The sequence below is a fragment of the Eptatretus burgeri genome, chromosome 24 (assembly GCF_056783735.1).
Source record: "Eptatretus burgeri isolate ZD-2024b chromosome 24, Ebu_testis_v1, whole genome shotgun sequence".
Lineage (NCBI taxonomy): Eukaryota > Metazoa > Chordata > Myxini > Myxiniformes > Myxinidae > Eptatretus > Eptatretus burgeri.
In genome coordinates, this window is record NC_140984.1 from 1,153,505 (window position 1) to 1,168,569 (window position 15,065).

Consider the following 15,065-nt stretch of genomic DNA (forward strand, 5'->3'; position numbering starts at 1 on the left):
TTTTCTGATGTAAGACATTTGTAAACTACCTGCTGTGTTGGAAATGATTCCGGAAACCGGAAACCCCAGGTATCGAACGTAAACGACACATGATCTAATCACATGTCATGTGTGTGAATGAACTGCTCCATCGTCATCATGTGTCAATTGTAGGTCCTGATTCTGATGGACAAAACACTCTGTTACAGAGCGGCGGTGCTGCCGAAGCGGTTTGTTGGCAAGGGTGGTACTTGGTGGTTTGCCATTGCCTTACCAGCCGTAGTCAAGGCAGCGATTTGTTCATGGTGCCGATGATGACACATACTCTTCACGAAGAACACAGTTCATGTCCACCAACTGATACTTGCAGATGGGACAGCCGTTTAACGTCTATCCGAGGGACGGCGCACACATCAATGAATCATCCTGCCTGTGAAGCACCGAGATGGCAGTTTGTAGCTGGGTCGGGATTCGAACCCAGGCGAGACAGGTTAAAGATGAGTGTGTGTACCTCTCGGGCGTTCTGTCAGCCCATTGAGTCATCGGTACATGGAGGAAAGTTCAACACATCGACAAAATATGGAATCAAATTCGATTTTTCTTCGACACATCAATGAAAGAACCCTCCATGTGGACAGGACGGACAGTTCCCCATTCCTCACGAGATCAAAGCGACGTTGCACACCCGGTATGGGCAGCAGCTTGGAAACACACTTCACCTGCTTAAGGTGTGAAGAGGGTTTTGCGAAGTGGTTTACCGATTCCTTCCCAGGGATGTAATTTTTTTCAGGGTTTTCATTGATAACTCGTCTCCTCTTTGTAAAAGAGACCGTGCGATCGTTTGTGTTCACCGTCAATCGGTGCCGACACACACTTCCCCTGGATGGACTGTGCTCACCTTGATGCATGAAACACCTGGGAACCAGTTTATAGCTGGGTCGAGGTTCAAACCCAGGTAAGACGCCTCAAAGGGGTGTACATGCCTCAACACTATCATGCCAACTCGGACGATGCTTAGTTACAGCTCAAAAGGTATTTCCCATTTGGTTGAAGCACTTAGTCAGGTGGTGGAGAGGTGGAACGTTTAAATTTGTTTTTAGCTTTTCTCGAATTTACATTCCTGATAAGGTGTCATCGCACACCGTCCGTCCGTCCGTCTCCTTTTTGACTTCTCCAGCCAAACTGCTGAGCAAATCCGGCTCAAATGTTTCAGCAACGTTCCTCTCCTGATTGATAACAGCAATTGTTGAGCTTGTTCCGGTCACATGACTTCAAGTCGGTCAAAATGGCCGACTTAGTAAATTTCTTCAAAAGTCATCTCCAGACGCAGCAGTCAGAATCCTACCAGATTTGGGTTTTACAACATTAGGTCAGGGTCGTGATAAATTGCAGATGTCATGCCGATCACATGGCTGGAAGGTTTCTTCAAAAATATTCTCCAAATTTGGGTGAAAACATTAGGCCAGGGTAGGAATGTTAAATTGCCAGTCATTCCGATCACGTGACCGGAAGTGTGTCATAATGGCTGGTTTGGTCAATTTTTGGGAAAATCACATAAATTCCTTCAAAAGTCTTCTTCTCCAGACCCACCAGTCAGAATGCTACCAGATTTGGGGTACAACGTTAGGTTAAGGTCATGATAAATTGCGGAGGCCATGCCGATCACGTGACCGGAAGTATGTCAAAATGGCGGTCGTGCAAATTCCTTCCAAAATCTTCACCTGATCCACCAATCAGAATGCTTCCAAATTTGGGGTACAACGTAATGTTAAGGTCGTGATGTTAAATTGCGAAGGTCATGCCGATCACGTGACCGGAAGTGTGTCAAAATGGCCGACTCAGTCAATTTTTGTGAAAATCGCACAAATTCCTTCAGAAATCTTCTTCTCCAGACCCACCAGTCAGAATTCTACCAGATTTTGGCACGGTCATGCTGATCACGTGACCGGGAGTGTGTCAACATGGTGGTCGTGCAAATTCCTTCCAAAATCTTCCTCATCAGACCCACCTGTCAGAATGCTTACAAATCTGGGTTACAACATTTTCCCAGGGCCAAGGTAAGGTACAAGTCCGGTGGTGCTATTATTTTTTCAATAAAGATCAATATAACTGGAATAGATATCATTTAAAAGGGCTTGAAGAATCGATCAAAATGAGATATAAATCCTTGTTCTGGGGTTAATGTGAAGGAAGTAATGTTATCAGTATTTTAAAAATGGGGAAACAGTCCATTTTTGGTGTTTGTGACCCACTTGTGTGACCGATCTTGTGACCAACAGGCTTGTGACCCAAATGAAGGTGTTTCGTGTTTCAAACTCGAATAACTTCCTTCATACCTGGCATATTGAAATAAAACTTTTCCAGTGAGCAAACCGTGTGCTATGTACTTTTTAATGACTTCACTTACACTTCATAATCATGCAATTAACATGTTAATTATTGACATTAATTAGCGATATTAATGACTTTCATTAATAACTCAACTGGATGAACCGAGAAAAGCATCTCCCATACAAAACTTCATTCACAGATTACAGTGTGAAGGAACAAAGGCCATCGAGACTAATTAAATCATGCTTAATTGCTATTTGATTGTCTAAGAGCTTGCAAAGGCATCGACTCTTTCAGGACAAAATCAAATTACCATCATTTTAACAAAACACCAATGAATAACAATTAAAACTTTCTAAACTTCCATACTGATGCCACATTTCGAATAAAAAAGTGATTATTACGGTGTTTTTAGAAGGTAGATTGTAGCACGTAATACGGACTGTAATTTATCATTCATCAGATACGTCATTTGATTGTGAACAACGAGCGATCTTGTTTCCCAGCGTGCAATGTGATTTTTCTTTTTCATTGGCGGCTGCAATTAAAGAGTCCCAATTAAAGGAACCTCCGATGATGACGAGGTACACTACGAGCCATGTCTACCCCTCACCTCACTTGTATCAGGTTAATCGAATCAGCAAGTTGCACCTTCACAAACACATCGCACGTATGTTTGAGTCTCAATGAGGATGTAAAATGGAGTCAAACATGAAAAAGGATCTTGTATAGTCACATGGTTGTTGTTGCTTCTGTTGTTGTTGTTGCTTGGGTGCCCCTTCCGTGGACTATTATACATTGAGCTCACCTGGAACTTGGTTTTGGGGAGCTTATGCGATTGAGCAGTGTGCAGTATCCGTACGTGAGTCAGTGAGTCAGTTCGTGAGTCAGTCAATGAGTCAGTGAGTCAGTCAGTTAGTGAGTCAGTCAGTGAGTCAGTCCGTAAACACTTCAATAACTATCTGTTGAACCAAACACATGATTTTGATGAAACTTGGCCACAAGCTTCACATCTGATGCCCCACAAGTTATCTTGACTGCATCAAAATCTGCGCTCATTGAGGGGGTCTACGGAGGGGGGGGACGGGGGGACGGGTTGGACGTCCCCTTTCAAAAAAAAAAAAACAATAATAGGTGTTTGCTCTCTTCTCCAAGACAACACACACAATTTTGATGAAACGACCACAAACTTTATCACCCGTGAATTAACCAAAGGTTGTTCATTGTATTAAATTACAATTAATCAGCCGTCCCCCCTCCAAAATTGGTGTTTACTTTCTTCTCTGTTACATATTTTGTGGGTCATTCACGTGCTCAAGTGGTTGTTTTCCAGCCGCCAGCAGGTGAGTTCCCAGCGGTGTTGTCCCCGTTTTTAAGATGATTCCACACCATCGAGAGATCGGGCCAAAAACTGGACATGTCTCCGGACATGTCTGAGCTGTGTTTGTGTTTGTCTTTGGACATGTCCGGGCAGTGTTTGTCTCCGGACAGCTTGGCTCTGGACGTGTCCGGACGGGAGTTTGTCTTGTGTCCAGTTATCTTGGTTCCGGATGTGTCTGGTGGGTTTTGTCTCCTGACATGTCCGGGCACCATTTGTCTCTGGGCCGTGTTTATAGTGTGACCGTTGACGGGTAGAACATGGATTTCAGACATTATTTTGTTTCCATCTTCATTGTTATTCCAGGCAGAATCATTTCGATGAGACGGTGTGGATTGTAATTAAGGTTCATCACCCGTCTGCCTTCCCGACCTCTCTATCCTCACACTGTCTTCCCTTCCCACACTCCGCCTTGCTCCCCTCCCTCTCTCTCCTCACAGTCTTCCCTTCCCACACTCCGCCTCGCTGCCCTCCCCTTCTCTCCCACACTGTCTTCCCTTCCCACACTCCACCTCGCTCCCCTCCCTCTCTCACCTCACACTGTCTTCCCTTCCCACACTCCACCTCGCTCCCTCCCCCTCTCTCCTCACACTGTCTTCCCTTCCCACACTCCACTTCGCTCCCCTCCCTCTCTCACCTCACACTGTCTTCCCTTCCCACACTCCACCTCGTTCCCCTCCCTCTCTCACCTCACACTGTCTTCCCTTCCCACACTCCACCTCGCTCCCCTCCCCCTCTCTCCTCACACTGTCTTCCCTTCCCACACTCCACCTGGCTCCCCTCCCCCTCTCTCCTCACACTGTCTTCCCTTCCCACACTCCATCTCGCTCCCCTCCCCCTCTCTCCTCACACTGTCTTCACTTTCCACACTCCACCTCGCTCCCCTCCCTCTCTCTCACAATGTCTTCCCTTCCCACACTCCACCTCGCTCCCCTCCCCCTCTCCTCACACTGTCTTCCCTTCCCACACTCCGCCTCGCTCCCCTCCCTCTCTGGACACACTGGCTTCCCTTCAGACACTCCACGTCGCACCCCTCCCTCTCCTCACAGTGTCATCCCTTCCCACACTCCACCTCGCTCCCCTCCCGCTCTCTCCTCACACTGTCTTCCCTTCACACACTCCGCCTCGCTCCCCTCACACACTTCTCACACTGTCTACCCTTCCCACACTCCACCTCGCACCCCTCCCTCTCTCTCCTCACACTGTCTTCCCTTCCCACACTCCACCTCGCTCCCCTTCCCCTCTCTCCTCACACTGTCTTCCCTTCCCACACTCCGCCTCGCTCCCCTCTCCCTCTCTCCTCACACTGTCTTCCCTTCCCACACTCCACCTCGCACTCCTCCCTCTCCTCTCACACTGTCTTCCCTTCCCACACTCCACCTCGCTCCCCTCCCCCTCTCTCCACACTGTCTTCCCTTCCCACACTCCGCCTCGCTCCCCTTTCCCTCTCTCCTCACACTGTCTTCCCTTCCCACACTCCACCTCGCTCCCCTCCCCCTCTCTCCACACTGTCTTCCCTTCCCACGCTCCACCGCGCTCCCCTCTCCCTCTCTTCTCACACTGTCTTCCCTTCCCACACTCCACCTCGCTCCCCTCCCTCTCTCTCCTCACACTGTCTTCCCTTCCCACACTCCACCTCGCTCCCCTCTCCCTCTCTCCTCACACTGTCTTCCCTTCCCACACTCCACCTCGCTCCCCTCCCTCTCTTCTCACACTGTCTTCCCTTCCCACAGTCCACCTCGCTCCCCTCCCCCTCTCTCCTCACACTGTCTTCCCTTCCCACACTCCACCTCGCTCCCCTCCCTCTCTTCTCACACTGTCTTCCCTTCCCACACTCCACCTCGCTCCTCCCCCTCTCTCTCCTCACACTGTCTTCCCTTCCCACACTCCACCTCGCTCCCCTCCCTCTCTTCTCACACTGTCTTCCCTTCCCACAGTCCACCTCGCTCCCCTCCCTCTCTCTCCTCACACTGTCTTCCCTTCCCACACTCCGCCCCGCTCCCTTCCCTCCTCTCCCCCTCCCTTGCCTCCCTCCTCTCTCTCCCCCTCCCTTGCCTCCCTCCTCTCTCCCCCCCTCCCTTGCCTCCCTCCTCTCTCCCCCCTTTCCTCCCTGTAGTATCCCAGTCACCCAAAGGACAGCTGGTATTTGCGAGTAAATAAATAAATAACGGATTTCCATTGCCGGACGAACCTCCAAATCGCCATGCACGGGACAGATGGCGCCAAACACGACGAACATGATGATATTTTAAAAACTTCTGGACGACTCATGACGAAACTCGTTGGATGAGTTGGTTCGGTGAGAACAATCCGATCCGATGTTGTTTCAGGTCCGAATCCAGATCCGGACTCTATCAGTGAATACAAAACGTAAACCCGTTCAGCCTGACGGACGTGTACGTTCCGCCGATGACCGTGATCGTTTCACCTTGCGTCCTGTGACGACAATTTGCTTTGTGCCAAAAGGAATTTTTTTTTCGAGCGGTGTATAAGCGCGGCAGCGTTCAGAAGGTCGACTTCCTGTTAATCTAAATTGTTTCCATTAAATAATGTTGAGACGAGTTAAAAGCTGTGTCGTACATTGATGCCGTGTTGCTGTTGAGAAAATAATTAAACTTTTACCACGATACAGGGTGACGGTCGACTTTGTCCGGTGTGAGGAAAGGAGGATTACCTCAGGCTTTCGTGTGTTGTGCGTGAGGAAGAAGAAGATTCTGCCCGTTTCGTCACGTTTTCGTGTGTTGTGCGTGGGGAAGAAGAAGATTCTGCCCGTTTCCTCACGTTTTCGTGTGTTGTGCGTGGGGAAGAAGAAGATTCTGCCCGTGGCGGGGAAAGGCCTGCTTGCTTCATCGTGAGGTGTTTACTCCATTTTATCTCTCTTGTTCGACAGCATTTGATGTTTTCGTTTTAATATGGAATAGGCAAAGTCGAGAAGCGAACGTAGAATTCTTCTTACATTCGCTTCTGACTTTACCTATAACTTGTTGACAACTGTATACACAATTACCGGTTACTTCGGCCTGGATTCGGGATCAGCGATCAAACAATGTAAATCACGATTAAAAATTATTTTTTGATGATGCGGGAGATATCTTTATTAAAATCAGTGGAGGAAATATACACCATGTCTGATATTATTTGGGTCTTTCAGGTCTCCGACGATGCCTTTATCTCCCGGCATGCATCATTCTCCATGACAAAAACCGGAAACAAAAAAAAAAACCGGAAACAAAAAAAACCGGAAGCAAAAAAAAAACCGGAAGCAAAATGGTCATGGGCAACGACACGGATTCACAATTGCCAGGGGTATTGTGTTGTTGTTGTTTCCTATTCTCTCATGTGCACGCGTTAAGTAATATTCACAAGATAGAAATAAAACCCGATCGTGTTTATACACCGCACATCGTTGAAAAAAAAACCGGAAGCAAAACGTCATATCCAACGACACGGATTCCAAATAGCCAGGGGTATTGTGTTGTTGTTGTTGTTGTTTCCTATTCTCTCATGTCCACGCGTTAAGTATGAAGCTCACTGCGTTCGCTATAGTGAACCCGAGCGGATGGATACAGAAGCAAACTCTCAGAAAAGGGGAAACTGGAAATTTGGAACGAGGGGCGAGGGTTGGGGAGGGGTGAGGGGAGGTTAACGAGGGTCGAAAAGGTCATGAAGGAAGGAGAACGGTGAAATGGTGATCTTTTATTTAAACCTTGAAACGATGAAAATATTGTCATCCGAGGTGATGGACGTGTTTCGATTGGGAAAACGATCGGGTGGGCGTCGTGTGAAGATTCATCTTCCTGGTTCTTAGGAAATGGAATGAGTGGGGAACGTTGTGAAGGAATTAATAAATCGTTCGCATTGAGGGGAACTGCAATGTCAGGAGTGACGAGGATGTGGAAACACGAAGGTGGAAGCACGGCGGAGCGGTGCGGAGCCCATGGACGCCTTGGGATTTGTGATCATTTATCGAACAACAAGAGAGAGACGAAATGAAACACACGAGGTTCACGTTTTCATGTTGTAATGTTGTTATTTTCCTCAAAGGTCTCGTCTTGCTCGCCTTGTCCCACACCCGACCCGTCCACCAAGCTCCGTCCCAATCCATCCACAACTTTTTGAGGTTACAATCTCTCTCTCTCTCTCTCTCTCTCTCTCTCTCTCTCTCTCTCTCTCTCTCTCTCTCTCTCTCTCTCTCTCTCTCTGTCTCTCTTTCTCTCTCTCTCTCTCTCTCTCTCTCTCTCTCTCTCTCTCTCTCTCTCTCTCTCTCTCTCTCTCTCTCTCTCTGTCTCTCTCTCTCTCTCTCTCTCTCTCTCTCTCTCTCTCTCTCTCTCTCTCTCTCTCTCTCTCTCTCTCTCTCTCTCTCTCTCTCTCACAATCTCACAATCTCTCAACGATAAAGAATCGGTTGAATAATTATCGTATCCGGATTCGGATCTTCACCAAAGTCGTCCTTCAGATATACCTGACCTGTCCACCAAGTTTTGTCCGAATCCGGTTCGAGGAGAAGCCTCGTCTGGGATCGACCCGTGTTTTTCGAGGGCCAGGAGGCGTCCAGGTAAAAAAGGACAAAAGAGGACCACGTGGTCAAGTTGAAGACCCGACCCATCGCTGGCCCTGCTCGTTGTTGCCTCTTGTCTCCCTCCTGCTCTCTAACCCTCACACCGTTGTGATGAACGGGTCCACCCTGTGCATCAAAGAAAAGGGAAGTCCCACCTGCATCATTGTTGCGTCATGAAAGTGTTGTCTGTGTCGCAGAGTGGGTGAGGATTTGAGCTTTTATTCCTCATTACCTCCATCACCGAAGGTGAAGGACGTTGTTTTCACCCCCCTTTCTGTCTGTCTGTGTTCACGATATCTCAAAAAGTTGTGGACGGATCCGGATGAAAATTTGTGGACAGGTCCGGTGTGTGACGAGGACGAACCGATTCGATTTTGGTGGATCCGAATCAGAATTCCGGATACGAGAGTTATTTAATTTTTCCCCGTGATTCTTCACCGTTGAGAGATCGGGCCAAACATGATATAGTTCTGTAGAGCACGATATCTCAAAAATGTATCGGGCCCGATACGTTCTTGTGGATCATGCATTACATGGTGGAGGTGTGCGCTCTACCGAGTGTCTTTCTCGTTGTGTACAAGTTTGCTTTTTGTGTCTTTTGGATTCGCTTGGTTTGTTCCGTTATTTTAGCGTCTTGTCGAGCCTCTTCCTTGTGTTTTTCACGATAGCAATAAATCCTTTAAACGGTAAGATCGCGTTTCAGCCATCTGCATTCCGTGTGGGTTTTGCCATCATTTCAACTCAGTTGGACGACCATGGGAAATGGTAAAGTGAAGTAAATTTGAACGCAGTGCCTTGAAAGACTGCTTTGACCATCCCTCGGGACGAAAGGTCCCGGCTCTGAGCAATTCCGCAGTAACGGATATTCGGAAGTGCAAATATGGTTTTTTGCCCAAGAAAGGTCATGCTGATAGTGAGACCCAGGAGTTTGAATGACTGAACTTCCTTGAGAATCGTTAAGATAGTAGACAGGAGGGTTTGCCAGACGGTCCTTTTGGAGAGAGAGAGAGAGAGAGAGAGAGAGAGAGAGAGAGAGAGAGAGAGAGAGAGAGAGAGAGAGAGAGAGAGAGAGAGAGAGAGAGAGAGAGAGAGAGAGAGAGAGAGAGAGAGAGAGAGAGAGAGAGAGAGAGAGAGAGAGAGAGAGAGAGAGAGAGAGAGAGAGAGATTTGTCAGATTTGAAGTGCTGTGCTTATTTTATCTTGTAAAATATCAGATTTCAGGGGATTCTGAAAGCATTTTAATAAAGCACATTCTGATCGTAAGATGATGCTGATGGTGTGGCATGGATAACTTATGCTGAAAATGCCGTTCTTCCTGTTTCTTTAGCACTTGGGCATGTCCGACATGAAGAAGCTTCTTGCCCTATTCTGGCTCACGTACCTTCGCGGTGCCGTGCTATTTCACGGGTACTGCTGCAACTGTCAGCACGACCATGCACGACGCTCGACTCCGCGACCCGTTGAAAACGTCACCCTTGGTTTGGATGAAAGGAGCCCAGGCGACCACCGGCATGATGCTCAAGGCCATGGAGACAATCCTCGACGCATCACTCACCTTGAAGACAATGGCCACACGCAGACCGTTACCGCTTTGGCCGACGCTCACAAAGACACCCTTTCGGCAGCCAGTGCTTTTCATGGCAACCGTCCTCAAAACGAATCTTGGGAAGATGGTTCCCTGCACAGTAACACTGGTGATGACCATGCGCATGGCCGTTCGGATGAAGAAGATATCCGCAATGAGCAAAAACACCTCACCACCTCACCACCTCGTCGACCACCTCACCACGTTAACCGTCATCACCACCATCACCATGGATATCATGGTGAAGGACATGAGCATCGTGGTAATTACCATCATGGGAGCCTCGATCGAGACCTTTTACTTCATCATCATATTCGTCACAGATGCAGATCTGGAGATCAACCCGTAAACTGTGTGAGTCAAGGGCCAAAGAGCAATGAAACCAAAGAAGGGAACGGTGGGTATCACCAGAGTTCCCATCGACATGATGATAAAGTCATTGACAAGCCGGACATCAGGAAGGCCTCTCAAGTGGCACTCCTTGAGCACCGGTGCTATCTCCGATTGCTCTTCACACGTTATGGCTCGGAAGATGGAGGACTCAGCTTGAAAGGCCTGCAGAGACTCCTCAGTAGCCTGAGTCTGGGATTGCAACCTCAAAATCCACATGAACATAATCACACACATGGAAGCAATCATACACATGGCCACCACCATGACCATCACCACCACCACCATCACCACTATCAGCACCACCACCACCACGGTGCACATACTCTTCACAAACAAGTAAGTGGAAAGCTTGTATTTAAATAATGTGTTGCAGATCCATTTTGTTGAAGCTGTTTCTGAAAGTACTGTGACATCTTACCTTGCTCAGAATGAGGTTACTGCAGAAGAATGAGGTCTTGATGGTCTCTCGAACAATTGCGCCACCACACGTCGACTTTGACACGTGAAACAACCAATCCTTTGGCCGTCACAAACCAATATGCTCCCACAACCACAACGGTCGACATCATGAATATCCAGAGGGAGATTGCAAGGGATGGAGAGGGCAGAGGGTGCAAGACCAGAAATGAGGCAGAAGAAGACTCAGAGACCACCGACTGGCCGGAGATGGCAAGTGATAGGCCCATAATTTCAGCTTCATCACGAGAGAGTCCAATGATTTTGAAAGCTTTGGTTTCCACGGCGTCAAGCTGGGTAAGATGTGAGGCAGGTGAGCCAGCCCAGAGGAGAGACCAGTTGTCCATCAAGCTGCGGATGAAAAGCTTGGAGGTGGATAGGAGCTCAGGTGTGTCAAGGAAGGACTTGGCACAACGGAGGATACCCAGTCGGCATCTGGCTTTGGAGGCCAACTATGAAATGTGGCTTGCCCAAGAGAGATGGCTGAGAGTGAGATCCAATAGTTTGGTGATTGAATGTCTTTGAGAGTGGTGTTGTGAAAGTAGATTGAAAGGTTTGCGGAATGGTCCTTTCGGAGAGAGAGAGAAAGAGAGAAAGAGAGAGAGAGAGAGAGAGAGAGAGAGAGAGAGAGAGAGAGAGAGAGAGAGAGAGAGAGAGAGAGAGAGACAGAGAGAGAGAGACAGAGACAGAGAGAGAGAGAGAGAGAGAGAGAGAGAGAGAGAGAGAGAGACAGAGAGAGAGAGAGAGAGAGAGAGAGAGAGAGAGAGAGAGAGAGAGAGAGAGAGAGAGAGAGAGAGAGAGAGAGAGAGAGAGAGAGAGAGACAGAGAGAGAGAGAGAGAGAGAGAGAGAGAGAGAGAGAGAGAGAGAGAGAGAGAGAGAGAGAGAGAGAGAGAGAGAGAGAGAGAGAGAGAGAGAGAGAGAGACAGAGAGAGAGAGAGAGAGAGAGAGAGAGAGAGAGAGAGAGAGAGAGAGAGAGAGAGAGAGAGAGAGAGAGAGAGAGAGAGAGAGAGAGAGAGAGAGAGAGAGAGAGAGAGAGAGAGAGAGAGAGAGACAGAGAGAGAGAGAGAGAGAGAGAGAGAGAGAGAGAGAGAGAGAGAGAGAGAGAGAGAGAGAGAGAGAGAGAGAGAGAGAGAGAGAGAGACAGAGAGAGAGACAGAGAGAGAGAGAGAGAGAGAGAGAGAGAGAGAGAGAGAGAGAGCGAGAGAGAGAGAGAGAGAGAGAGAGAGAGAGAGAGAGACAGAGAGAGAGAGAGAGAGAGAGAGAGAGAGAGAGAGAGAGAGAGAGAGAGAGAGAGAGAGAGAGAGAGACAGAGAGAGATGAGAGAGAGAGAGTGAGAGACAGAGAGTCATCAACAAAGAGAGAGAGAGAGAGAGAGAGAGAGAGAGATGAGAGAGAGAGAGAGAGAGAGAGAGAGCCTTGAGCACTGCCTTGGGGTACAGCCTTGACAGAGAGAGAGAGAGAGAGAGAGAGAGAGAGAGAGAGAGAGAGAGAGAGAGGCAGAGAGAGCCATGTTGAAGTTTGCCTTGGATTCCACAGGCAGACAGTTTGGAGAGCAAGGCAGGATGCCGGACTGCATCGAAAGCACGAGATATGTCCGGAGAGACGGCCCTGATCTGATGTCTGATATCGAGAGCCTCCATCCATTGTTGGCAGAGTAGAAGTAGCATGTCCAAGGTAGAGTGAGTGACAATGTCGAAATCCAAATTTATCTGAGACGTTGAAAGTCCCACGCTGTCCTTCCCGAAGAATAGGTGAGCTTTCGCCAGCACCCTGAACAAATTACAAAATTTATGCTTCAACCTACAGGGGGCACTGCATCGGCGATACAGCCCCTCCACCAATGATGCCAATCGCAGCCATGTGCTGCACACGAAATAATCATAAGAAATGTCCCTTTCACATGTGATCGCTTTGTTCGTTCCCTCATTGTTATCCTGTGTGTTTGCTCAGTGTCGTACGGCCAGCGAGCTGCTGAGTTCCTACGGGATGCCGCTCGACAGAGATCTCTCGGCAGACAACTTCACCTTCATCTGCACAGGCCTCCTCTACCAGGTGGATAGTCGTGCCTGCGCCGGCCATGCCGAGGAAACTGGAATCGATCTCCAAACCAAGGAAACCGATTCAAAACGCGTCTTATCGTCTGCAGGTACGGGTTGCGTGTTCCCTCCCCATGGGTCTTTGGCCATTGTTTGATGCATCAGTCATGGTGGGAATCGAACCAGTGTCGAGAATGCCGTGGTGGTTGAGATATTTACCTCTGCCACCAAAGGTGGATGGAAGGTATGTTTTCAGCCCTGTGTGTCTGTCTGTCTGTCAGTGAGCAGGATATCTCAAAAAGTTGTGGGCAGGTTCCGACAACATTTGGTGGACATGTTGGGTGAGTGACAAGGACGAACTGATTCGATTTCGGTGAAGAACCGGATCCGGATATGATAATTAAAAATTATTCACCATTGAGAGATAGGGGCCAAAGCGACATACAGCACGGAATCTCGAAACGTTGCAGCAGCTGGATTGTGATGAAACCTGGTGGATGAGTTGGGTCGGTGACGATGACAAGCCAAGCTGAGGTCTTGCAGAGTAAGAAAGACACTCACAGGGACACAAGCACTCATTTAACGACGATCTTCCCTTTTTAGGGGGATGGTCAGCTGGAGGCCTCTCTCCACTTAGTCCTGTCAAAAACATCCTTCTACATTAACCCTAACAACAGCAAGTCTCCACTGGTCTCATCCTTCCAGGTCTTTTCCCCTCAACGACTAAACGATGAACTTTCTTGACAGACTCATGTTCTCTCCTTGCCACATCCCCAAACCACCTTAACCACTCTCTCAACCCTTCCTCAGTAGTACTAGCTTTGAGCCTCTTTCTTATGTCCACACGACTGTGTTTATCCTTTCGTGTTACCCCACTCATCCATCTGATCATCCTCAGATCCATCCTCTCGAGTCTTCTCTCGTCTTCTACCATCATTCCCCATGTCTCACGACCGTACATCACAACTGCTGTAATTGCAGGAGAAACGTTTTTTTTTTTTTTAATATTACAGGAATATTTTTGTGTGTTTAAATGCCTCTTCACTCCCTCTGTCAGGTCAGGTTCGATCTGTGACCTGCGACAGGTACCATGTAAACCTGTACTAACCTGTTCCATGGTCGGGTTGTCGGCGACTAAACCGTCTCCCCCACCAGGTTTTCTGGTGAGGAGGGTGTTTGGATATGGACACCCAGCAGGATTAAAAACAAAACCTGTCAAAGGGCGGAGGAGCTCCTTGTGAGCCAACGGCCATCCATATCTAGTGCCCAACTGTGTCTGCGGACGTCCTCCTGCAGTTGGGCTACTTCTTATTAGGAGGTTGGTGGCAGGATTTGCACTCCAGCCACCGTAAAACCCTTCATTCCGCAAAACGCAAAAACGCAAAAAAATCTGAAAACCCACTCCGTGGGAGTACCTCCTGTGCAGCTTCCCTTCGCAGGGATGACGGGATTGGGGCAAAGCCTTCGGGACCCCCAATCTTTGATGATAGGAGGGAAACCACGGGGTAACATCCCTAGGTCAGATTGCGGGAGAGTGTGTCGGAGTGGTGCTGAGGTGTCGTCCACCAGACGGCGGTCTCCTTGGGTTAACCTGAGGCGGTCCCTTCGGGTGGGTGCCTGGAATGTCCTATCCCTAAGAGAGGATGATCACCTGTCTCTGTTATCATCTGAGCTCAAGCGTTTGGACATCGGGATTGCAGCTCTCTCTGAGGTTCGGAGACCGGATTGCGGCGAGATAATGGTGGGTGGTTACACCTACTATTGGTCTGGTCGCTCTGATGGTTACCATACCCAAGGAGTTGCTGTAGCTGTGTCCAATATGCTGACCCCAATGATAATTGAGGTAACACCGGTCAACGAGTGTATTATGAGATTAAGGATTCGTCACTCCTTAGGTGTCATTTCCCTGGTCTCTGTTTATGCTCCGACTGAGGCGAGTAATCTCACCGTGAAGGATACATTCTACGCCACACTCGAGTCTGTGGTTGATCAGTGCCCCAGGCGAGATACAATTCTAGTCTTGGAGGATTTCAATGCATCGACTGGAACTGATAGGGATGGTTGTGAGGTGTGTGTTGGTCCCCATGGGTCAGGAACTATGAACCAGAATAGCACTAAGTTCCTTGACTTTGCAAGAAGTCATGGACTTAGGGTGGCTGGTTCATGGTTTCAGCGCCCACAAGCTCATCGCTGGACTTGGTATTCCAACTCTGGCGGTGTGGCAAAGGAGATTGACCATGTCCTCATTGACGGTCGTTGGAGGATGATCCAGAACTGCAGGGTCTACCGGAGTGCTCAGTTCCTCAATACTGACCACAGGCTTGTTGTAGCAACTCTAAAGCTGCACCT

General features: G+C 48.6%; 1 protein-coding gene across 2 annotated transcripts; it reads left to right on the top strand.

Annotated features, from left to right (window-relative positions):
- The first annotated feature begins 6,282 nt into the window (after window positions 1–6,282).
- On the top strand, window positions 6,283–14,663 carry LOC147007859 (uncharacterized). Of its 2 annotated transcripts, none has more exons than XM_085866326.1 (3): window positions 6,283–6,544; window positions 9,573–10,559; window positions 12,631–14,662. In XM_085866326.1, the coding sequence occupies exons 2-3, from the start codon at window positions 9,582–9,584 to the stop codon at window positions 12,871–12,873; spliced, it is 1,221 nt and encodes a 406-aa protein (XP_085722452.1). In that variant the 5' UTR covers window positions 6,283–6,544; window positions 9,573–9,581; the 3' UTR covers window positions 12,874–14,662. The 2 variants fall into 2 exon arrangements, with proteins under 2 accessions (XP_085722452.1, XP_085722453.1); XM_085866327.1 differs by lacking the exon at window positions 6,283–6,544 and adding an exon at window positions 7,678–7,808 and having other exon boundaries at window positions 12,631–14,663.
- The last annotated feature ends 402 nt before the right edge of the window (window positions 14,664–15,065 follow it).

Coding starts and splice junctions, on each gene's coding strand:
- LOC147007859 (XM_085866326.1), top strand. CDS start 9,582: ATGTCCGACATGAAGAAGCTTCTTGCCCTATTCTGGCTCACGTACCTT. Junction 10,560..12,630: donor CACATACTCTTCACAAACAA/GTAAGTGGAAAG, acceptor GTGTTTGCTCAG/TGTCGTACGGCCAGCGAGCT.